Below are 24,030 nucleotides of genomic sequence, written 5' to 3'. Positions count from 1 at the left end.
AATTATATCTTAGTTTGAGCAAGCTGCTCTTTTCTTGTATTAGGTCTTTAAAAAAGATTAATACTTTTCAAATCCACTTACTTTTGTAAAAGAAATTGAAATTGTGCAGAAAGCACAAATGTTGTAAATTTTTTGCTCGTAAAATCAAGTTACTTGACCAAGTTGTTGTAAAGATTAAGAAGATCTAAAAGAAAGAAGGAGTTGAGATTAAGTCATAACTCAACTACCTAGTGGAAAATCTCACAAGTATTGTGGGGACTGGACTAACCCACGTTGGGGGAACCAGAATAACTCTTTTGTGTGATCTTTCTTCCTTAACTCTTTTATATTTATTATTCACACACATTCACAATCACTGTTTTAATTCTTAATTAATTACTAACGTATTTATTGAGAATTTTTAATAGGAAAATTTTATTACATCACAATTCAACCCCCTTTTTTTGCGATATTATTTATCTTCACTATCAAGACTCTGGTAGTACAATTTGTCTTATTCTAATCACGTGTAGAAAAAAACAAAAAACTGCAAGGACAAAGATAATGAATAGATAATTCCAGTTTCACCAAAGGAATTTCAAATGTCTAATTAACGACATTATCTATATCAGGCAATGGTCCAGTGTCCTTGATTTAAAGTTTCTCAACGACTCTTAATGCGCTTACACTTTTCTCCAACGTAACGTCTCTCAAATCCTTGCATATATAAGGAGTTGAAGATTTGAAGAACAACAAGACTCTGGTATTTTAAATGTGCCACTACTTTGCCAAATCAAAAATTGCATAAAACACTTAAGAATTTCTTATCAAAGTTTGTATCTTAGAAATTCTAAGCATTTGAGTCTATTATGTTATGTATTGTTTACACCTCTGATTGTATATCAAGTGTAAGAACAAATCTATTTACATGTAAACTCTTGAAGTCTCTTTCAGTTCTGATTGGACATTTGGAAGTCTCTTTCAGCTGTGATCGAGCATTATAAGTCTCTTGCTTGTATGCTTGAGCATTTGGAAGTCTCTTGGTTGTATCCTTGAGCAATTGTAATCAGTTGCGATTACAGTGAAATTCCTTGAAAGTGCAAGGGGACTTGACTACTCATAGTTTGTGAGAGGAACCAGTATAAATTGCTTTGTGTCGTGTTTCTCTCTCTCTCTCTCTCTCTCTCTCTATATATATATATATATATATATATATATATATATATATATATTTATGCTTGATTTATCGGCTGCTATTAGACTCTGATCCCATCAGATTCGCACATAAACACTTATAAAAGTTTTTTTTTATGTTTGGGTTAAATATGTTCTTGGTCCTTATAAATATACAAACTTTTCGTTTTAGTCCCTCTAAAATTTTCCTTCAACTTTTAGTCCCTATTAAATTTTCAATCACTACTTTTGGTCCCTATTTTAAATTTAATTTATTTATTTTTAATGAAATTGTGCAGAAATGTGTAAAATATTATAAAAAATTCAAAAAAAAAGTAGATTTGTTTTAACAAAACACAAATTAAATATGAATTTTTAACCTTAAAACATATAAAAATTCATATTAAATTCATGTTTTGTTAAAAAATTCTAAATCTTTTTGGGAGAGATTCTTATAATATTATAAATTTTTCTAAAATTTTTTATTCAAAAATATGAATTATACATATGAGTTTACTTTAAAGGAGGGACCAAAAGTGAAGATGAAATTTTTTTGAGAGACTAAAAGTTGAAGAAATTTTTTAAAGGGACTAAATCAAAAAGTTGACATATTTATAAAGACCAAAAAACATATTTAACTTTTTCTCACCCTCAAGATATATGACAAAAACTAACTAGATATTATTTTTTATTAGATATTAAATTAAGAAAGAAGAAAATTGTTAGAAATGAAAATGAGTTTTCACTTTATATATAATTTTTTTCTTTTTAAGGAGCGAGTCACAAAATTCTATTTTGAATTTAAAAACAAAAGCAAACATAGTAAAATATTAGTTTCTTTTAAAAGCAAAACAGGCAAACACAAAGTGCCCGTTTGGTTCAGCTTTGAATATAATTGATTCTGAGAGAATTGATTCTGATAGAATTGATTCTGACAGAATTGATTCTGAGAGAATTGATTTATGTTTGGATACAATTATGTAGAATTGATTAAACAAAATGATTATGTTTGGATGCAATTATGTAGAATTGCTTTTGAATGTATAATTACTAAAATAGACATAGCTAAAGGAGAATTGATAAAGAATGAGAATTGATAAAGGGCAATAAAGTAAAATAACATGTTGTAATAATAAAATATACAAACTTATACGCGTTGTTCAAGGAGAATTGATTCTAGAAAAGCTAGAAGCTAGGATTTGTAGCTTCATGGAGAATTGCTTTTGGAGGATAAAAGCAATTCTGAAAAGCTGAACCAAACACGTTGTTTTTGGCTAGAATTGCTTTTGGCACTGTAGAGAATTGATTTTGGGCTAGAATTGCTTCTCAGAAGCCAAACCAAACAGGCCGAAAGAAGGTTGGCCCAAATAAACATGTCCTGGGGTCCTCCATCTCTCCTACGTGGTAATAAATAAAGCAAAAAGCGCGTACACTTCACTCGCACTTATCACTTAACGTTAACGTTACCACAACGTTATCATACATCTTCACCTTCTTCTCTCTTTCCCTAACGCCGTTCCTTCAAACCCTTTCACCGTCTTCTCCGCCGTTAATCTCATGGCTTCTTGCGACGACGACGACGATTTCTCTCTCCTCCACGACGATAACAACCACCACTCTCACCACCACCACCTCCACCAAACCTTCGCACCTCACCACCACCACAACCACCACTCTCACCACCACTTCTCCACTGCTTCAGTCCAATCCAAACACATCACCACCTCCGTCTCCGCCGCCGTCGCCGACGACGACGGAGACGACACCGATGACTACGGTAATCCATTCGACGATGACGCTGGTAGCGAGAAACGTAAAGATCGAGATCGCGATGAGATCTGTGATGCAACGACGTCGTATGGATTCAACAACAAACGGTCAAAACCGGTTTCAAGCGGTAACGGTGGAGGAAGCGCCGGAGTAGGAGCAGAGTATAGAAAGGATCGAGAAGAATGGAGTGATACAGCGATAGTGTGTTTACTCGAAGCTTATACAGAGAAATTTACGCAGCTGAATCGAGGGAATCTAAGAGGAAGAGATTGGGAAGAAGTAGCTTCAATGGTGAGTGAAAGATGTGAGAATCAATCGAAGAGTGTGGAACAGTGTAAGAACAAGGTTGATAATTTGAAGAAAAGGTATAAGCTAGAGAGACATAGAATGAATAATGGTTGCATTTCTGCTAGTCATTGGCCTTGGTTTAAGCAGATGGAACATATTGTTGGGAATTCGCTTCCGGCCAAGTTTGCTGATGATGATAAAGCTATTGTTCCTGCTTCCATTTCACCTAGGCAATCTAAGAGGTTTAATCTGTTTCATAAATGCTTGATTTATTTGTATGCTTGTGGATTGGTATAGTATTTATGTGAAAATTCAAAACTTTATGACATTACTTCTTCGATATGTTTAGATTTTATTTTAGGGTAGGTTTTTTGGAATAAATAGACGATCTTTGAGTTTGACCGAATCTGAAAATTTTAAGTTTTGTTTAGGTGTGTTGCATTTGCTGTTTTTGTTTTAATTGGCAAATGCTAGTAGTTAGACTAAATATTTACGCGATTGATGTGCTAAAAAAACAAGGGACCGGACAACGTTAGATGTACCGTGTTTGTCGTGTGTTGTTTTGTTGAGTACTCACCTTTTAGCAGATCAAATGCTCCCTTACTTCTTTTCCGGGTTTGAACCCAGGACTTATGTGTTTACTTTATTAATTATGGTGTTTTCAAATCTTGTGTTTGACTGTGCTCTATAACCACAGAGAAGAAATATACACACATTTTGTTTTTCATTTGAGTACCTTGTTCATTATTACAATTAGATGCTTACAACTTGAATAAAGAAAACTTTGTAAAATTACTTTTTACTTGACATGTTTAAGGTGGTATATTTTGTAGAATCTTAGCATTGCATGGCATAGGTTTTTTGATATGTTAGCAAGTTTGGGCAGTATAGTTGTATGTTGAGTGTTTGGGCGAGTGGTTGATAAACTTTATTTTGAACTTGATTTGGTTAAAATTCAGTTTGAAGTGAGTGATTGATGTTTGGGTTTGTTTACTTTGAAAGCAAGCTTGGTGTAAATTTTTCAATTGAATGCAAAAACCACTCTCACTTCTACTTAAACAAAGCTTGGATGCAAAATCAACTTTGTATAACAGGAACTGAACATCCGTATTTTTACTAATATCGCATTTTATAGCGACTATCGATTCAGATGGTTTCCTCCGTAAAACTGAACACACTAGGATTTGAAACTATATGGAAGTTTTCTTCAATTGTATTGTTGCAATCTATATCATGATATCTTCAAGACCATATTTAAAGTTCACAAATTACATGGGAACCTAAGCTCTTAATTCCAATTTGCAATGCGAAGTAGTTTTACTTGGATGGAGTGGCATATTGATTGTGTTGTCATTGTTTGGACCATTATAGTTTGAATGTCATTCATCATGCAGTGTTTTCCCTGTTCTTATTCTTGTAATATTGTGAATATTGAGCCTTCCCCTCCTTTATTTTTAGATATGGAGTGGCTACGTCCAGCAGTGGAGGTCAAGTAAACAGCCTGAAGTCCAAAGCATTGTCAAACCTTAGATGGCGGAGAGTTGTTCTAAAAATTAGTGGATCGGCACTTACTGGATCCGATACCTGCAATATTGACCCTAAGGTTTGTGGGAATGTACCTAAAATGAAATATAGTTGCAGTCTGGTTATATTATATATGTGGAAAGTTGACTCATGATCATAGTCTATAGTAAGAAGTCTAATTGTTATGACAAAGCTTACTCCATTTGCTTGCTTAAATTTATTGTCAGGTGGCCATGTTAGTTTCAAATGAAGTTGCAATAGCTTCCCGTCTTGGTGTGGAGGTACAGTTCTCATGATTTTCCTCTAGGGTCTTGTATTTTGCTATCCTATTCAGTTTAGCTGAAGCTTGCTTCTTTCTTTGTGATACTTCAGGTAGCAATTGTTGTTGGAGGTCGTAATTTCTTCTGTGGAGATGCATGGGTAACTGCAACTGGTTTAGAAAGATGTACTGCATACCAAGTTGGGTAAGGTTAATCACTAAAAGTTCAATGTTTATTCTATTTATGGTCTTGCAATTTTACTAGAAATCCATCAAAAAGAAAATACATGAAAAAAAATATATTTAGATAACCATGAATATCCTGATTACAAATGGATGATCCAAGGAAAACATAGAACTGCTAGTTGAAGTTGGGATGTGGGAAAGAGAGCATCTTGGTGACAGGCCAGGGAAGGCCACAGCTGGGGAGTGAACTTTGACTTGTATGGGATTGGTAGTGCCAATTAGATAGCAACTGCCTCCTCTGGATCATTGGAGTGCAAAGAGGACTATGACTCATCTCATTTTAAAAAAGAAAATTGGAAATTTGAACTTTTAGGTAGGGCTGTACATGTGGAGTGAGGTCAGAACTACCAGGAGGTTAAATTGGCACTGTGCTTTGTCTATATTATTTCTTTTCCAACTGGATGTGCTTTGCTGATGGTTTGCATAAGCTTCATCACATCCTTCCTAGAGTTGCACTTCTGACCTTTGTTTTGCAGCATATTGAAATTTGTGCAGTTTTGATTTTATGATGAATAAGTTTATATTGAAATACTTACGACAATGATTTATTTTTGGACAGTTTTACTTGTCAACTTTTGTTATATTTTTTTTCGTTTTCATCAAAAGCCTAAATGAATTTTTGATGCTTGAACTTTATTGGCATCCCATCTTCATGTATTGCACATGGGTAATATGAGATCAGTGTTTTCATGGCTTCTAGTTCATTAGATTAGATGTTGCACTTATGCTGCCATAAGATCTTTTTAATCTTTATGGTTAATATATCTTCTAAAGTGATTTGTTTTTTTCTTTCTTTCTACATTTTAAAATATTGACCTGAGTTCTTAAATTTGTCAGCATGATGGCAACTGTGATGAACTCCTTACTGCTTCAATCAACTTTAGAGAAGATGGGTGTTCAGACTCGTGTACAAACTTCAGTTTCAATGCAGGCGTTTGCTGAACCGTACAATAGGCAACGGGCCATCAGGCATCTTGAGAAAGGAAGAGTTGTTATATTTGGTGGCATTGGTTTTGGTGCTGGTAATCCACTTTTCTCAACCGACATATCTGCTGCTCTTCGGGCTTCAGAGGGTATGCTTCTGTCCTTTCTATATAATTTTCTAATACTCTTCCCTCCGCATCATCTATTACTCTTTCCCCCACATCAACCACATGGATATTTTTGGCAAGCATAATTAGCGCATGTTATCTGCTCTGCAGTTAATGCTCAGGCTGTCCTCAAAGGTACCAACGTAGATGGCGTATATGACTGCAACTCACGAGACAACAATTTCACTTTCGAGCACATATCCTTCAGGGAGCTAGTGTCTAGAGGTGTCACCTCTATGGATATGTCAGCCCTGACATTCTGCGAGGAAAATGCCATTCCTGGTAAGCAATACTATTGCATCTGGTCTTTTTATGGGGGTGTTTCAGGTTGTGCTGCTTTAGATATTGTTCAATACACAATACAATGCATTGTCATTCTCCATGTTCCTTGCAGTGGATTTCAAATAAGTCCTGTCGCATATTTAAATATCTAGGCACATCTATGCCATAAATTTTTGTAGTGCTTAGCTGTTGTTCTCATGGTGCTAGTATTTTCTTTTATATGGAAGTTTTTGTAACCCAAGGTTATTTTCATAAACTGATGATGATACTCGTTGAAGTAACCAATGAAGCAGACTATTCATAACAATCTATTTGATGCGTTTTTCCACCATTTCTTTGTGCAGTTGTAGTTTTTAATCTATTGGCACCCGGGAACATTTCAAAAGCTTTGTGTGGAGAACAAGTTGGCACACTTATTGACCAAACTGGAGCTATAAGCTAACATAACAATTAATTCAACAAATTCAATTATTGTTAGGAAATTAGAACCATTAAGTTGGATACTTGCCACCACTGGGAAATTGTAGAGCTGAAGTCCCAAATTCCGTTTTCGTATGCTTATGTTGTTTACGTGGTGGTTGTACCTTTATTATATTTCTGTAAAATGTAAAAAAAAAAACCTCTGTAAATTATTCACAGATGAGTTGTAGAATGCTAATGTATTAGCAGTAGCCTTCCTTTGTCGGTAAAATGCGAACAGATATGGAGTAATATAACTGTCTATTCTTGCTAGTATACTGATAATCACTTCAATCAAGTCCGTTTCATCTTGTGAATTCAGTAGAGGAAATAAAAGGGAAGTCAATAGATGAAAAATATAAAGGAAATAGATTTAAAAAAAGTTATTATTTCTTTTAGTGAGCTGCATTGCGACTGGGTGGAGGTTTGAATTTGCAAACTGTTGTATGTGTTGAAGTTTTGATTGGGTTATAAGCTCCTTCCTTAATTATCATATCAGTGTGGAACATGACATCTTTTGTGCAAGGTTTAGAATTTGCATGCTGAATAATTTGAAGGTATTATTCATTGGTTGCAACTTGTTAGTTGTTTATGAAATGTAATATAATTCATAATGATCTTCTATGGAAATCATGCGTCACATGCATTCGAATGTACTTCTATGCACACATGCACTCGAATGTACTTTTATGCATTCAAATTACAATTTTAAATAAAAGATAGAAATTTAATTAAGCCACTTTCAATAAAGAAGTGTGGCGGATTTTTTTGAGTAAAGTTTCGTAGATATAACAGACTCATGATTGCGGATTCACAGTGCAGATAAAATTCAAGCAGACAAGACTTTATTCCAAACTCAAGCTGAAGATTCTCAGATTTCTGCTACATTCAACAATGGAATTACACCAAGCCAACAAATCTTACAATGAACTTAACATGATTGAAGAGCTAGCTAATTTGCAGCAACACAATGTAACTGGCAAAGAAGCAAAGATAAGTTAAATAATACTCCTCCCTCATGAGCTAGTATGACATACATACATATATAACAGAAAACAATATTGTACTATAATTTCCTAAGCAAGACCATCTTCAGTAGTGGGAATGGAAGGTGAAAGTGAATTGCGTGATTCATCATAGTCCTCACACAGAGGAGATTGCTCGACTCTAATATCCTCAATCATTTTAACAACATCTACCATAGTTGGCCTCTTCTCTGGCTGCTGCACCACACAAGCCAACCCAACATGCAGCATTGACACAAGCTCTTCCTCAATGTTCTTGTATCGCAGAAGTTCTTGATCAAAAACCTCTCCAGTCCACTCTTCTCTCACAACGGATCGAACCCATTTAGGAAGATCCACCACAGTTTCTTCCTCTTCGACCTTACGAGGGCGATTCGCCGGGGAAGGATACTGTAATGAAGGAGCTTTCCCTGTGAGAACTTCCAACAGCAACACTCCAAAACTGTAGACATCTGCCTGCTGAGACAGTCTCTTTTGTTCTGTCTGTTCAGGTGCTCTGTACCCACCCAATCGTGCAATTGCATGAACAGGGTTTAACAGTAGTGACAACCCAAAGTCAGATATGCAAGCAACACCGTTCTTGTCAAGTAGTACATTGGATGATTTCACGTTCCCATGTGGCACTTTTGCTGCACTGTACTCTGTATGGATCCTAGCAAGCCCTCTTGCTGCTCCCAATACCAAGCTTATTCTTGTTGTCCAATCCAATGGAATCCTCCCTGGTCCACGGTTCCCTGTCAATATAATAAATTAAATATAAGACAGACCCAAAATAGAGTAAATCAGCATTTCGGTCCTCGGAATTATAATGGTCGAGTATACAAAAATAGTAAATTAAAGAATATCAGTCAATTTAGTCCATTTACCAAAATATCTCTTTAGTTATATCAAGACAAAAATATAACTTTTAAAATTATAGGGCTAAATTTGAAAAAAGACTAAATTGATTGACAATGTAAAAGGATAAATTGCCATTTCATAAGTTTGATGAACTAAATTGACTGACCGTTGAAATTTTAAGGACTAAAATGCTGATTTACTCCCTAAAATTAAACCAAATCACAAGAGAGATTATTAGTTTTTTGATTCTTCATCAATATAGTATCCCAAGGTACAGACCCCTAGACTAATCTATCATCGACCCGAAGATAAGTAAATTCTTAATCATGAATTGTTCTTACATGATATTTGAACTCAATTACATGCTCACTCAGATGAAACAAGTTAACTATTCTTGCTCTACTAGTGCTTCTTGAAATTAGTGTTTTGATATGAAAGGAAATATAGCCAAATATGAAACCTAATAATCATAGACCAATTCAGAGTTGAAGACTAACCATGAAGAAGAGCATGCAAGCTCCCATTGGAGAGATAATCATAGACTAGAAGCTTTTCTTCCTTGGCATAATAATAAGCTCTAAGTTTAACAATATTAGGGTGTTTAAGCTTCCCAATCACATCCATATACTGTTCAAACTCATGCCTAGCACAAGGATTTGCATCTTTTAACCTCTTGACAGCAACTGTACTACCATCATCAAGCACTGCCCTATAAACAGTTCCCAGACTACCCTTCCCAAGCATCTCAGCAGATGCACGCAACAAATCCTCCAACTCAAACCCATTCCTCCTATCAAAAAACACAAGCTTACTCATATCAGTTCCACTAGTCCCATCACTACTATCACCACCCCCACCATTTGAATTATACACCTTCTTCTCACTACCATAACTCTTCCTCTTCCCAGCCTCACTACCTGCTAAGGAATTACTATTAACACCTCTCCCTCTGGCACAACAGTGAGCAACAACAAACGATGTTACCACTAACAATGCAACACAAATTGCCACCACAATTGCTACAATTGCACCAGGGCTTAACCCTTTACGGTGGTGGCTTCTTGGTCTTGCGATCACGCTTGTTTCAGGGAAAGAACTCGGGTTTGAAGGAACAGTCTGAACCGGTTCAGAGGAAGGAGGACTGTTCTCTGTTAAGGAACAAGCTTGGAACGGTTTTGAACCGCATAAGCCTTCATTGCCGGAGAAGCTTTCATCTCCGAATTTGTTGAGCATTGTAATCGGTACTTTGCCGTAGAATTCATTGTTTGTCATGTTGAGCTCTGTGAGATTCGGCATAGCGGAAGAGAGGTCAGGGATGTTACCAGAGAATGCGTTGTTGTGAAGCCTTAATGTGAGAAGGTTAGTTAAATGCGAGATTTCGTTAGGAATATCTCCGGCGAGGTTGTTGTCGGAGAGGTCAAGACGGAGGAGGTTGTTTAGGGAGGAGATTTCTGGTGGGATTTGGCCGGAAAAGTCGTTTCCGGCAAGGTAGAGGAGTTTGAGGTTTGTGCAGTTGGAGAGGAGAGATGCTGAAACAGTGCCATTCAGGCGGTTGTTATGGAGATCAAGGAGGCGGAGATGGGTAAGGGGAGAAAGAGCGTCGATGGGTCCTCGGAGATTGAGGGAAGGAAGTACGAGGGTTGTGACGCGGTTGTTTGGCGTGCAAGTGACACCGTGCCATGAGGCCGAGCAGGCCTCAGGTCCGGTCCAGTTGGTAAGGAGTTGACCGTGTGTGTCAGTTTGTTGGCGAAAGAGAGTAAGTGCTTGTGTGTCATTATGTGCTAGACATGGTACAATGTAGATGCTTAGGAAGAGGAAGAAGAAGAACATGATGACATAGTTCATCATTGGATGAAGATGAAGTTGTTATGGCGGGAAGTGGAAACAAAGAATGTTACTAATGTTGTTGATGTTTTAAAAATGATTAATAAAGGAAGTGAAAGTCATGCGTGGTCTCATGCTTTTTGTATATGAGATAGTAATTTGAAATTTGGGAGGAATATTTTATTTATCATGTGGCATGCATGCATGATTAGGGAGAGTGGTGATTAATTAAGAGAAAAGGGAATATATGTTGATTAAAGGTGGTTGCTGTCTAGTATGTTGGTTGTTGTGTGAATGATTGCTGTTGTCCACTCTCCTTTATGTAAAAGAGAAAGAAATGTCACCAACAACATTTTGCTTTTTCTTTTTCTTTACTCTGCAATGGGGGAAAAGAAGAAAATGTTAGTTATGTTTCTTCTTACCTTGTTACTTGTATTTTTTAATAAAGGAACTAAGCTCTAGCTCTCTCTACCCTATTTATCTTTGAATTTGGTTATACAAAAATGATAGATGCATTAATAATGTGAAGTATAATGTGGTGAAATTGTTGAGCTTAGCTAGCTTAAAGAGCTTGAACTCCTTTAGTGTGCAAAGGAGGGCTACAGATGTGTTCTATCCGACAGAATTACGTGCATTGGCTCCCACCTTTATTTACTTCATTATTTAGAGATCCCAAATCATATTCCCACTTTTGACTTTTACATCAAATTATTATATAAACGAGCCAACATCATGCGCAAAATAAAGTGTATAAATAAGCTATAGATAGATAGTACTATTTTGTTTTTTAAATCAGAAATTCTCTACATGTAAATACATAAACTAATCATCGATTCAGATAGAAGCATAATAGATGATAAAATTCTCTCTCAAAAGTTTTAATTTAAATACAAGACATCTGATTAAGCTTAGAGAGACTGATGCTATCTCGTCTTAAACGCTGTCCACAGTAGGATTTCCTCATGAGTATACCACTTAATACGTTAGGACTTTTGAATATGAACTCTCAACATTAAAGAAGCTGATATACATTATAAAAGAAATAGTTAAATGGCAATTAGAGTATTTTAATTTGATTATTATACACCAATAATATCAAGCAACTCAGCTTTTCCCAACCTGATTATTGACTGTAATATGTAGCATACTGTTTTTTTTTTTTTTTTTGAAGGAATGTAGCATACTGTTGAAACTCAAGCTTTATGAAAACTGAAAAGTCAGTGTTTTACTTGTAGAGATTATCTACTTACAATAATTTGGGGTCTTTTCCAGTATTACTGTTGATTGCATATGTTGTTTGAATAAATTAAATACAATCTGAGGTCGTTACCAAAGTCAGCTCTATAATACATTCCCATGATCTTCTTTTGGATGTGAATTGTGTGTACAAATTAGTCCTTGGTTCTTATTAATTATTGAGTGCTTGAAGTGTTGCTTTGATAGAAAACATATTCTTTGAAGTGAAAATTTTCCGTGGTGGAGTACCAACCACTCATTTGTCTTTTTTGAATGCAGTCAAAGTTTGAATACCGGAGATTTTCACTAGACTCATGGAGAAAACTTTAATAAGTTTTTTTTTTTTTTTACTAAACCTTTAATAAGGTTTAAATAAATGGGAAATGCTAACTAATGTCTCTAGAACACTAGTTATTCTACTTTTAACATTCTTAACTAGTGTCTGAGGGGTACTAGTTAGGAGACCCTAGTTATTAAAACTCATTTGTGGTGAGATGAACAAGAAAATATAACAATCCTTTATGTATTAATGTGTGAACCACCTAGCCATTGACTGTGTTGATGCAATTCATTTACGCACTTAATTTCAATGATCATAGTATATACTTAAGCAGAATAATTTATCTTGTTGGGCAAACTTTTGAGGCTTTCAACAAGAGAGTGGTTCCATTATTTGATTTTCTACTTTTCTTTTTCTGCGTCTTGGAAGAAAAAAGAGGACTCCACTTTAAGTCACGAGCAAGCAATGCTTTTCTAACACCAACCATGAAGCGATTGAATTCAAGAATATACAAGGAACTAGATTGAACATTTTTAACTAGATGAGTTTAAAACTGTATAATAAAAAAACTAATGGCATTAGAAATTGCCCCAAAAGTATGGATAAAGCATTTCAGAGTGGTGCCAAATACGGAACTCTTTTCTTTTTTCATTTTTGTTTCATCAAGAAAAATAGATGTGCATATTTCAGGTGCATACAAGTCAAAAACTTAATCAAATACTTATTGAAATAGATTATTTTCATTTATAAAAACTATGAAAAAATATTGCGAAATTTGTCTAACATGTCCCTATAAAAATAGAGAGTTCGTTTAGCTTCAAATGCATCTTCCACATTACTAACTTAATGCATATCCAAAGGGACGAATTTGAATAACATTATATAATTTCAGTGATGATTTTAAAATATTGTTAGTATATATGAGACTATATTACTGCATATTCCTACAATTTCATGAGTCAAATCTAATATATTTACTTCTAATTTTCCACCCTTCTATAGACTATCTGCCAGTTAGTATATATGTGGTAATACATGCATGTCAGCTTTTATTTATTTTTGGTTAGTTGTTGGCATTAGAATACAATGAGACCATGCATATGCTTTTTGGCCCAACAATGAGCATACAAAAGTAAAAGAGAAGAATAAAGTTAACAGAGATTGAAGGCGAGATTGGCGTTCCAAAATCAGCAAGACATGAAAAAAAAGCACGATATAGTACCTGCTGCTGCATGCAGTAGGGAATCAAAATATGTGTTTCTTTATTTTAATTGCTTTCATCAAGTATCATCATCTTATTGGAAAACGACACTACAACAAAAATCTGTTTAAACAAAGACAGAAAAATGTGGTAGATCGATCGTGCACTAAAGAATAGAAGAAATGATTTAGAAATAACATCGATAGAATTTTAGTTCATACAAATATGAATTTTTTGGTCCCTTTCCTCAAAATTATGAGTACAAGTTCGAACCACATACAGGCCCTATTCGAATAAGCGACTGTTTTTTCACTTTGTTCCGCATAATTTGGAATAAGCGACTGTTTTTTCACTTTGTTCCGCATAATTTGGAAATCGTTTAAAGTCGCGTTCAAGAAACCTCTTCTTCAATTCGTCCCAAATAGCAATAATAATCAATCCTCGCTAGTCCCATTAGAGAATACCCAAATAGCCTCAGTCTCTTGTTTGATTCAGAAACACTTGGAGGATTTGTTGCACCACGGGCTTCCAAGAAATGTGTCAGATGCATATTTTAGTCTACATATTCTCGAGTGGAGAACTGGTTGTCCATCATAGAAGTGAGAATTGAGTTCTTAATGTCAATTGTCACTGGATTCACCAGTTGAAACCTAGTAGAGATCTCCTCTAAGTTGGTCGAGCCTTTCATAGTCGCCAAAATTAACACGTTGTATGTTACCCATATTTTCGACGAAAAAATGGCTCTTTGGTGGAAGTGGGATATCGACTACTTTCTTTGCTTATTCTTTCTCCATAGATAACCAGGTAGCTTTTCGGAGAGCTCTTGCAGTTCTTTCGATTTCTGAGTCAAATAGTAAGAGACCTAAACTTTCACCTCGCATAAACAAAACTCAAAAACCTTTCGGTAGAACTGCACGAAAAATAACAAAAAAGAACAAAAGGTAAATAATTTTGGTATTTTTATATTGCATTGATGGAAAAGTAAATATAAGAAAAATAAAGAAAATAAATTGCAGTAAGTAAAACATAAATTCCCTGTTGACAAGTGTACCAAATCGTAATAAAGTGATAATTTAAATCGTCTCGAAATGGATCATTGTTTTCTACTCGACAATTAAATATACTATATTAAAAGCAGTAAATTGGGGGGTTTTCAAAAATTGGTTGCAATTGAAAGTGAAATAGAATAAATCCAGAATGATAAAGCGATTATGGTTTCTTGAATCACACATATGTACTCTTTTGGTAATACTAGTTCCTAGTAACTATACGAGACACTATTTATTTGAAATAGATCCCTAATGTCTTAGGAGAAACTCATATTATCAAAAGCATTCAAGATCGTTAAACTATGACATGCTAAATAGTTTTTTCTTGTCTAGGCCAATTACCTTAGCAAACAATATATATAGACAAGGTTATAACTTAGAATCGATTCAAAGTTGATCAGAAATTGAAAAACATTAAAAACAAGATTTATTAAATAAACATAATTCAAATTACATTAAAAGAGGATTTCATAGATTACATGGTTCAAACAATTTCATAGAGGTTCATCATTCAACCCTAATGTTGTTCAAACATAATTCAAATTAATGTTATCCACATGAGCAAAATGTGTTCTTTATCACCACCATTTGAGTCTTTGTTAAAGTAGCAATCTCTAGCTCAACGATCAAACTGACAATAATAACACTACACATCTTTCATACCAACCTTCTTGAAATTAAACTCTTGTTGTGTGAAGTGTCAGTTTTGCTTGAGCCTTCAAAATTTTCCATTTCTCTTTTCTTTTGTTGTTTGAAATCCCTTTCCCAAACAGAACTGATGTAGGAGGGTTTCCTTAGTAATTTTATTAGTATTTTTATTTTAGCCTAATTTTCTAGAACTTTCTATTTTGTTTTCAGTTTGTTATTTTTAGGCCCGGTTTGTTATTTCCCTATTTAAGCTTAACAGTTGTAACCTAAGAGGCAACTTATAACTTTTATTCAATCATTATATTTTAGAGAGTTTTTCTCAATTTCTGGTGGATTCCAGAACCCTATTTTCACAAGTTCGTCGCTTGCAAACTTGTTCCTTTCAATCTAGGTTTAACGCTTGCTAACCCTTACTTCCGTATTGCGTCAAGAACATGAACGGGTTTGAACGGTTTGTTTCAGTTTACTCCCCATTAAGAAATTTGGCCAAATTGATTCAAATTTTGGTTTAGTTTTACTCAAACCGACGAACACCAATGGATTTTTCATTTCCAAGCCCGCCCCCCCATAAAACCACCTTACATGAATTGATTCTTCTACAACATCCAGAGTGCCCCCTTACCCCCTCTTTTATTTTATTTTATTTATATATATATACATATTTTTTATAAAACCTTACATGAATTGATTCTTCTACAATTTAGCTGTTTTTGTTACATACTCTGTATGCTCTACAATTCAGAGTATCCTAAAAAGCTACACATTTGTGCTTTAGAATCAAAACTATTTAAGTATTCCGTTTTTTTTTTTTAAGGACTATTTAAGTATTCCTTAGTGTTTAAAATATAGCACATACAACTAAATTGATGAAAATAAGAAATGTGAAATTTTCTACCTTTCCATAGTTTATAAGAGGTCTTGTATAAATTCTATTTTAAATATAACATACAATATTCACGGCTTTTGCCCAAAAATGCCTTGCAACATTTTTTCTCATTGATCATGGTTCAAGCCATCTGATGACACTGGGTCATATATCACTGTTGCTTTGATTTATTTGTAATTTTTAGTCGAGTTCAGGTGATTTCGCATGAGTTATGAGCTACAAAGAAGTTAAATTCAAGTGCATGAGTACTGAATGCATCGTACTACGATACCCAACATCATACTACGATTTGGAGTAGTTTTGAAGAGCTTTGGCCACTGGAAATATCGTAGTACGATCTGCAGGCATCGTACTACGATCTGGGGGAGCGTCTGATGATAATGAGCATTTAATGAAGCATCGTACTACGATCCTCTGCATCGTAGTACGATTTAGGCGTGACCTAATTTTTTCCTATAAAAGCCAGAATGTTTTCTGGGTACAGGGTTCGGAATTTTTACGGAGAAAGCTGGAACCAGAGTCTGAAGCATTGAGCCAACGGTGGGAGACCATCAAAACTCTTAGTCAGTCATCACTTGAATGTAATGAATTCTTCTTTATCATTAGTTATTTGTGCTTTAGCCATGAGTAGCTAGATCTATTGTGATTAGGTCAAGAGATGATTCTGTAATAGCTCATTTGATGTAACCTGAAACTCTTACGTTTATGAATTTCAATCTAGTTAATTCAGCATATTTTGTTCTCATTGCTTTTATGATCCTGACCAGATATAATTGATCTAAGAGATTATATGACTACTGACACTAGCGTGTATCTCGGAAATATTTATGTTGTTCTTTCTAACGGACAATCTAGGGATAGAGCGTTGTTAGATCGTGATCATTGAATTAACGAATCGATTAGCCTTTGATGATTATAGGTTCACCTAAGGGATTAGGGAATTATAATTAGATAAGAGGACTTAGGATCAAGGGATTGACCTAAGTTAAATTGTTAATTTGTCGTGGACTTTGTGAAATTCGTAGATTCAAGATTACAGGTTACTTAATGGGTGATGTATAGATGAATCGATTGACCTAGTCATCTCTTTAAGTATTTTAAGAACCAATTTTATAATCTTCCATTTTAAATCACAAATTGCACTTAAAACCCAACTGCCTAGGGCAACCCCATTATTTAATCACATCTTAACGAAGACGTTCTTGTTTAGTGGAAATCAAAACAGTCCCTGAGGATACGAATTATTTATTACTACGATATTGATTAGTACACTTGCTAATTTTGTATCACCATCTCTTATAGAGATATATTTTTCCTTTCTACAATTCGATTTGTTGTATATTTATGTACGAGGAGAAATCGAGAGAAATATTGTTTTCTTTGAAAATGTTTTCAAAAAATTCATTCTTAAATTCACCACCATGATTACTTCTAACTGTTGTAATTTTCAAATCTTTTTCAACTTGCAATTGTTTGCAAAAGATGGAGAATACACCATATGACTCTTCCTTGTTTCTAAGGTATTTTACCCATGTCCGTCTGCAATAGTCATCAACGATAGCTAGTCCCTACCATTTACCATTGACCTCTGAAGCACTCCAAGCATGGAGAAGTACCGGTACCGGGTACGCATATGGTACTCCTAACCTACATACTGAACCGTACATATTTTTACTTAGTTGTTTCATCGTAGTTGGTGCAGCAAAAACGTACGGGGGTGGAAAAATAACCAAAATTATTTCGCTTTTATATTGTATTTTAATTCTCTCTCTTGCTTTTGATGAAAATAGTAGAGGGGGTGCACAAAAAGTAAAACTATGAAGCAACATGATAATAGAAGTGTAGTAATTCATTTGAATATATTTTTTTTTTTATGTTTTATATCAACGCACTTGTACCTTCTTTTTTTAAAATTTGCCGTATTACGTACCGGTACTCGTACCCGTACCGGGTACCGTACTCGTACCTATGCATCATAGCCATTGTCAGATAAGCAATTAGAACTGAATCAAATAAATCAATGTGCTAAAGTTCTAATGGTCTTGAGGTAGAACCAATGTTCTTTGATTAAACAAAGTTTTTACAAGCCTCACAAAAAGTTTCTAATTGATATTTCAGATTAGGTAGACCTTTGAGAAGATTCAACCTGTTTTGCTTTGAGATTAATCTCAAGCTGGCATGTCCTAATCGTTTGTTCAATTTCCATCTCTTCGTTCATTGAAATGAGGCATTTTACCACTTGTTTTTTAAATATGAAAGCTTAATTTTGTAATTTTTTTCCTCACACAACTAAAGAGAACGGATCCATCCTTTTGACTAACAACTTTACATGACTCTTGATTGAAGACAACATCATAACCACTGTCGCGTAATTAACTTATGATCAGTAGGTACGACAAATAATTGTACACGACTCTTGATCGAAGACAACATCATGATTCATAAACTCTAGAGATGCTAGCGCCTGTCTGCGTTTCTTCTCTAAAGAGGAACGATTCCAGAATCCCATGGTGGGGAATTACTCCCTCCTCCCTAGTGTCGTCCAAAATGATTGTGTGACGAATGATCATACTTTTGCGGTGTCGTGGATCTTCTCTTTTGGAGTTACTTTTTCTTTATTTTTGTGTTTATGCACCTTCTAGTGTACATAAATTTCCATTAAATTATGTGCAAGTCCATGTGAATTATTCAATGTGAATGAAGGAGTAAGCAATATCAAGATCAAGTTCGAGAGCAATTGTTCACTAAGTTGTCACTTGTATTAGCATGCTGCACATGTTATTTGCTAATACTCCATCCCCCAAATACAATTGTTCTTTCAACCAATTCCCAAGAATTAAAAAAAAAAATTAAGTAATTTAGTTATGTATATTAAAACAGTCCCTGAGGATACGAATTATTAAAACAGTCCCTGAGGATACCAATTCCCAAATACAATTGTTCTTTCAACCAATTCCCATTATTTAATCACATCTTAACGAAGACGTTCTTGTTTAGTGGAAATCAAAACAGTCCCTGAGGATACGAATTATTTATTACTACGATATTGATTAGTACACTTGCTAATTTTGTATCAAGTTTTTGGCGCCGTTGTCGGGGACTGTTGATTAATTTCAACAAGGCAACAACGTTAATTGTTAAGATTTCTGTCATTTAAATTTTTGTCTGTATTTAAAAATATCTATTGATTGTTTGTGGTGCAGTGCTACTAAGGTATTCTTTTGCTGTGTATGCGAGGTAGAGTTCAACCTGAGGACTTGCAGTTCAATCCGAAGATCGAAAAGGCCGCAAGAGCTAATCGAAGAGCAGTTCAGCTAGCAAGACTAGCTGAGAATACAAGCCAAGGTTCTTCATCAGCTGAAATTCAGGACATTGAACCTGAACCGGACACCATAATTATGGAAGAACCACCACCACCGCCACCACCACAAAGACCTATGATGGGGGATTATGGATTGGATGCCAACCGTGGTCATCTAACTCATGTCTTCCAACCAGCCAACCCGGTAGCTTTTGACATTAAGAGTTCTGTCCAACAAAACCTTAAGGAGAATCAATATGATGGGCGTGATGACAAAAGCCCTCATGAGCACCTGAGCCATTTCCATGAAACTTGTCAGTTATGTGTGCCCCCCGCTCATATCACCGAGAGCCAAAAGAAGCTTAGATTATTCCCTTTCACTCTAACCGGTAGAGCCAAAGATTGGTTGCTGTCCATACCTAGTGGAACCATTCAAACTTGGGATGAACTGGAGCTTAAATTCCTTAAGAGGTTTTTCCCTATGTCCAAATACTGGGAGAAGAAACATGAGATCACCAATTTTAAACAAGGGGAGGGTGAGACCTTGTATGATGCTTGGGAGCGTTTTAACCTGTTGCTTAAGAGATGTCCTTCACATGGCCTAGATGAAAAATCTTATCTCCAAGTCTTTACCGAAGGGCTAACCGCTAACCATAGAATGTTCTTAGATGCATCTTCAGGTGGAAGTATGAGAACCAAAACTGATCACGAAGTCCGAGACCTGATAGATAACATGACCCAAAACGAGCATCGAGCTGATGCTGAGAAAAAGAAGAGGGGAATGTTTGAGGTGAGTGACAACACTGCTATCTTGGCAAATCAAGCAGCCATGAACAAACACCTTGAAACCTTGTCTAAACAAGTTCAAGCCATAACCTTGGGACAAACACAAGCTCAACATGCCCAAGTACAACAAGTGCAACAAAGGTGTGATTTTTGCCAAGGAGATCATCCAAATGGTGAGTGTACTTTAGAGGGATCCAGTGAAGAAGCTAATTACATGGGCAATTATCAAAAAAATAATCCCTACTCTAACACTTACAATCCTGGATATGCCAAACATCCTAACCTGAGTTACTCCAACACAAATACCCTTAACCCTCTTCTTCCTAACCCTCAACGCCAACAACCGCAGCAACAACAAAGACCCCCAGCAGCTTGGGAAGAGGCCATGGCCAAATTCATGCAAATGACTCAAACCAACTTGGAGGAGATGAAAGCAAGTCAGGAAGCTGAAAGGAAAAATAATGAGGCAGCCCGAAAAATGTTTGAAACTCAAATTGGGCAGATGGCGAAACAGATGGCTGAGCACACTAAGGGAGGATTCTCAGGCAACACTCAAGACAATCCAAAGAACAATGAGAGTTGCAAGGCGATTGAGTTGAGAAGTAAGAAGGTGTTGCCACCTTTACCTCCGAAGGTGATTAAAAAGAATGAAACAATTGTGGTGGAGGAGGATGAACAGGAAGTAGTTGAAAAGAATAAGGGCGTAGTTGAAAATGAACATGAAGAAAAAAATTCAGAGGGAGAAAAAAATAAAGAGGGAGAAAAAAGTGAGAAGTTGATTGATGAGGGGTCTATGTTGAGGAAGACGAAGAGCCAACTCCTTGAAGAAGGAGGAGAGAAACAAAGTGTTCCGTCTTATGTGAAATTACCGTATCCGCATTTGGCGAAGAAAAAAGAGAAGGAGGCTGGTCAATTCAAAAAGTTTATGGAGTTATTGTCTCAACTACAAGTGAACATTCCCTTTAGTGAGGCCATTGAGCAGATGCCGTTGTATGCAAAATTTATGAAGGACCTTCTAACCGGAAGAAGGAAACCTAGAGATGGCGAAAACATTGCATTATCTGAAAATTGCAGTGCCATCCTTCAGAAAAAATTACCTCCTAAATTGAAAGACCCAGGCGCATTCACCATTCCGTGCACGATTGGGAAGGTGAATGTTGGAAGAGCACTATGTGACTTGGGGGCTAGCATTAATCTAATGCCGCTCTCTATGATGAAGAAGCTAGGATGCGGGGAGCCCAAACCAACAAAGATGACTCTCACACTTGCCGATCTTTCTGTTTCTCATCCTTATGGGGTGTTGGAAGATGTATTGGTAAGGGTAAATGATCTGATGTTTCCTGCTGACTTTGTGATATTAGACATGGAGGAAGATGAAGAAACACCCTTGTTGTTGGGAAGACCTTTCTTAGCAACAGGAAGAGCTTTAATTGATGTTGAGATGGGTGAATTGATCCTTAGGTTTCAGAATGAGCAAGTTGTCTTTAATATATTTGAAGCCATGAAGCATAGGAATGATCATCCTCAGTGCTATAGGGTTGATGTTGTTGATAGTCTGGTTGATGAAACCAATCAAGAAGAAAATCCTGTGCAACCTTTAGAAAGAGTGATGGCAAATTCAATTGAAGATGGTGAAAAAGACACTAATGATGATGTTGATGAGTGTGTGCAGCAATTGAAGGCGTTAAAAATTGAACCCTCAAGCAGAAAATTTGAAGTTTTAGAAGCAAAAAGTGAGGAGAAACCAGCTGTACCAGAATTGAAAGAACTTCCATCCCATTTGAAGTATGTGTTTCTAAGTGAAGATGCCAGCCATCCAGCTATAATAAGTAGTACCTTATCTTCTCTGGAAGAAGAAAAACTGATGAGAGTTCTTAGAGAAAACAAGGCAGCTTTGGGGTGGAGCATATCAGATCTAAAGGGGATTAGTCCAGCCTATTGTATGCATAAAATTCATTTGGAGGCTGAATACAAACCAGTAGTGCAACCCCAAAGGCGCCTTAATCCCACAATGAAAGAAGTTGTCAAGAAGGAAGTCCTCAAGTTGTTGGATGCAGGCATGATCTACCCAATTTCAGATAGTGCATGGGTGAGTCCTGTGCATGTGGTACCAAAGAAAGGAGGGATGACTGTGGTGGCAAACGAAAAGAACGAGTTGATTCCCACTCGAATGGTAACCGGTTGGAGGATGTGTATCGACTACCGGAGGTTGAATCAGGCTACTAGGAAGGACCACTTCCCATTACCTTTCATGGACCAGATGTTGGAGAGGTTGGCTGGACAGACTTTCTACTGTTTCTTGGATGGATATTCGGGATACAACCAAATTGCGGTGTCTCCGGAAGATCAGGAGAAGACAGCATTCACATGCCCGTTCGGTGTGTTTGCTTACCGAAGAATGCCCTTTGGATTGTGCAATGCACCAGCCACTTTCCAAAGGTGCATGCTTGCTATCTTCGCCGACTTGCTGGAGAAGAACATAGAGGTTTTTATGGATGACTTTTCTGTTTTCGGTAAGTCCTTTGATGATTGTTTACATCACTTGGATGTTGTTCTTAAGAGATGCATCGAAACTAACCTTGTTTTAAACTGGGAAAAATGTCACTTTATGGTGACTGAAGGTATAGTTTTGGGCCATAAAATCTCTGGGAAAGGCATCCAAGTTGATCAAACCAAAATTGAGGTTATAGAGAAACTTCCTCCTCCCATCAATGTGAAGGGGGTGAGGAGTTTCTTGGGGCATGCTGGTTTTTATAGGCGATTTATAAAAGATTTTTCAAAAATTGCTAAGCCCCTCTGTAACCTCCTTGTTAAAGAAAATGATTTTGTTTTTGATGCTGAATGTTTAGAATCGTTTTCTATAATTAAGAAGAAGTTGGTCACTGCGCCGGTAATCATTGCACCAAATTGGGATCTCCCATTTGAACTAATGTGTGATGCAAGCGATTACGCGGTTGGAGCAGTGCTTGGCCAACGCCATGAGAAATTTTTCCATGCCATCTATTATGCAAGCAAGGTTTTAAACAAAAACCAGGTTAACTATGCAACTACTGAAAAAGAGTTGCTTGCAATAATATTTTCTTTGGAAAAGTTTCGCTCGTATCTCATCGGATCCAAGGTTGTTATTTTCACAGATCATGCAGCCCTAAAATTTTTGCTTACTAAAGGGGACTCCAAACCCCGATTGCTGAGATGGATACTTTTGCTGCAAGAGTTTGATGTGGAAATCAGAGACAAGAAGGGAGTAGAAAATGTGGTGGCTGACCACCTCTCCCGGTTGGAGAATGAAGAGGTTACTAAGAAAGAGAAGGCCATTGAGGCCGAATTCCCAGATGAGAAATTGTTTGTAGTAGCTGAAAGACCATGGTTTGCAGACATGGCAAATTTCAAAGCAGGGAACTTGATTCCCGAGGATTTTACATATCAGCAGAAGAAGAAATTCTTCAAGGAGGCAAATTTTTATGTGTGGGATGACCCATACTTATTTAGAACTAACGCTGATGGTTTGTTGCGTAGATGTGTGCAGGTGATGAGGTGAACAGTATCATGTGGCACTGCCATAGCTCAGCTTATGGAGGCCACCACAGCGGTGAAAGGACCGCAGCCAAGATATTGCAAAGCGGGTTTTGGTGGCCATCCTTATTTAAGGATTGCCACGAGTTTGTCAAACAATGTGATAGGTGTCAGAGAACAGGTAACATTTCTAGGAGGAATGAGATGCCCCTCAAGGGAATCCTTGAGATTGAACCATTTGACTGTTGGGGCATCGATTTCATGGGTCCATTCCCGTCCTCCTACTCTAATCTCTATATCCTTGTTTGTGTGGATTATGTGACCAAGTGGGTAGAAGTTGTTGCCTGCATAGCTAATGATGCCCATACGG

At 36.3% G+C, this 24,030-nt stretch overlaps 2 protein-coding genes and 1 non-coding gene across 4 annotated transcripts; 1 reads left to right on the top strand and 2 right to left on the bottom strand.

The window, feature by feature from the left end:
- The first annotated feature begins 2,635 nt into the window (after positions 1–2,635).
- On the top strand, positions 2,636–11,235 carry LOC146955828 (aspartate/glutamate/uridylate kinase family protein). Of its 2 annotated transcripts, none has more exons than XM_085724100.1 (7): positions 2,636–3,452; positions 4,669–4,813; positions 4,962–5,015; positions 5,107–5,198; positions 6,077–6,312; positions 6,442–6,612; positions 7,894–11,235. In XM_085724100.1, the coding sequence occupies exons 1-7, from the start codon at positions 2,710–2,712 to the stop codon at positions 7,998–8,000; spliced, it is 1,548 nt and encodes a 515-aa protein (XP_085580226.1). In that variant the 5' UTR covers positions 2,636–2,709; the 3' UTR covers positions 8,001–11,235. The 2 variants fall into 2 exon arrangements, with proteins under 2 accessions (XP_085580226.1, XP_085580233.1); XM_085724107.1 differs by lacking the exon at positions 7,894–11,235 and adding an exon at positions 6,957–7,347.
- Positions 7,895–10,895, bottom strand: LOC146955829 (leucine-rich repeat receptor-like protein kinase PXC1). Its single transcript, XM_085724089.1, has 2 exons — positions 9,434–10,895; positions 7,895–8,830 (listed from the first exon to the last, which is right to left on the bottom strand). Exons 1-2 carry the CDS (start codon positions 10,782–10,784, stop codon positions 8,148–8,150), a joined length of 2,034 nt encoding a protein of 677 aa, XP_085580215.1. The 5' UTR covers positions 10,785–10,895; the 3' UTR covers positions 7,895–8,147.
- An 8,622-nt stretch (positions 11,236–19,857) lies between the features above and the next one.
- Positions 19,858–19,964, bottom strand: LOC146955827 (small nucleolar RNA R71). Its single transcript, XR_015025227.1, has one exon. It is a non-coding gene; the product is annotated as a small nucleolar RNA R71 (small nucleolar RNA).
- Positions 19,965–24,030: the final 4,066 nt, after the last annotated feature.

The sequence above is a fragment of the Medicago sativa genome, chromosome 1 (assembly GCF_051527215.1).
Source record: "Medicago sativa cultivar Bolivia chromosome 1, Bolivia_mono, whole genome shotgun sequence".
Taxonomy (NCBI): domain Eukaryota; kingdom Viridiplantae; phylum Streptophyta; class Magnoliopsida; order Fabales; family Fabaceae; genus Medicago; species Medicago sativa.
Note: the sequence above shows the minus strand (reverse complement) of the source record. Positions and strands in the feature narration are given on the sequence as shown.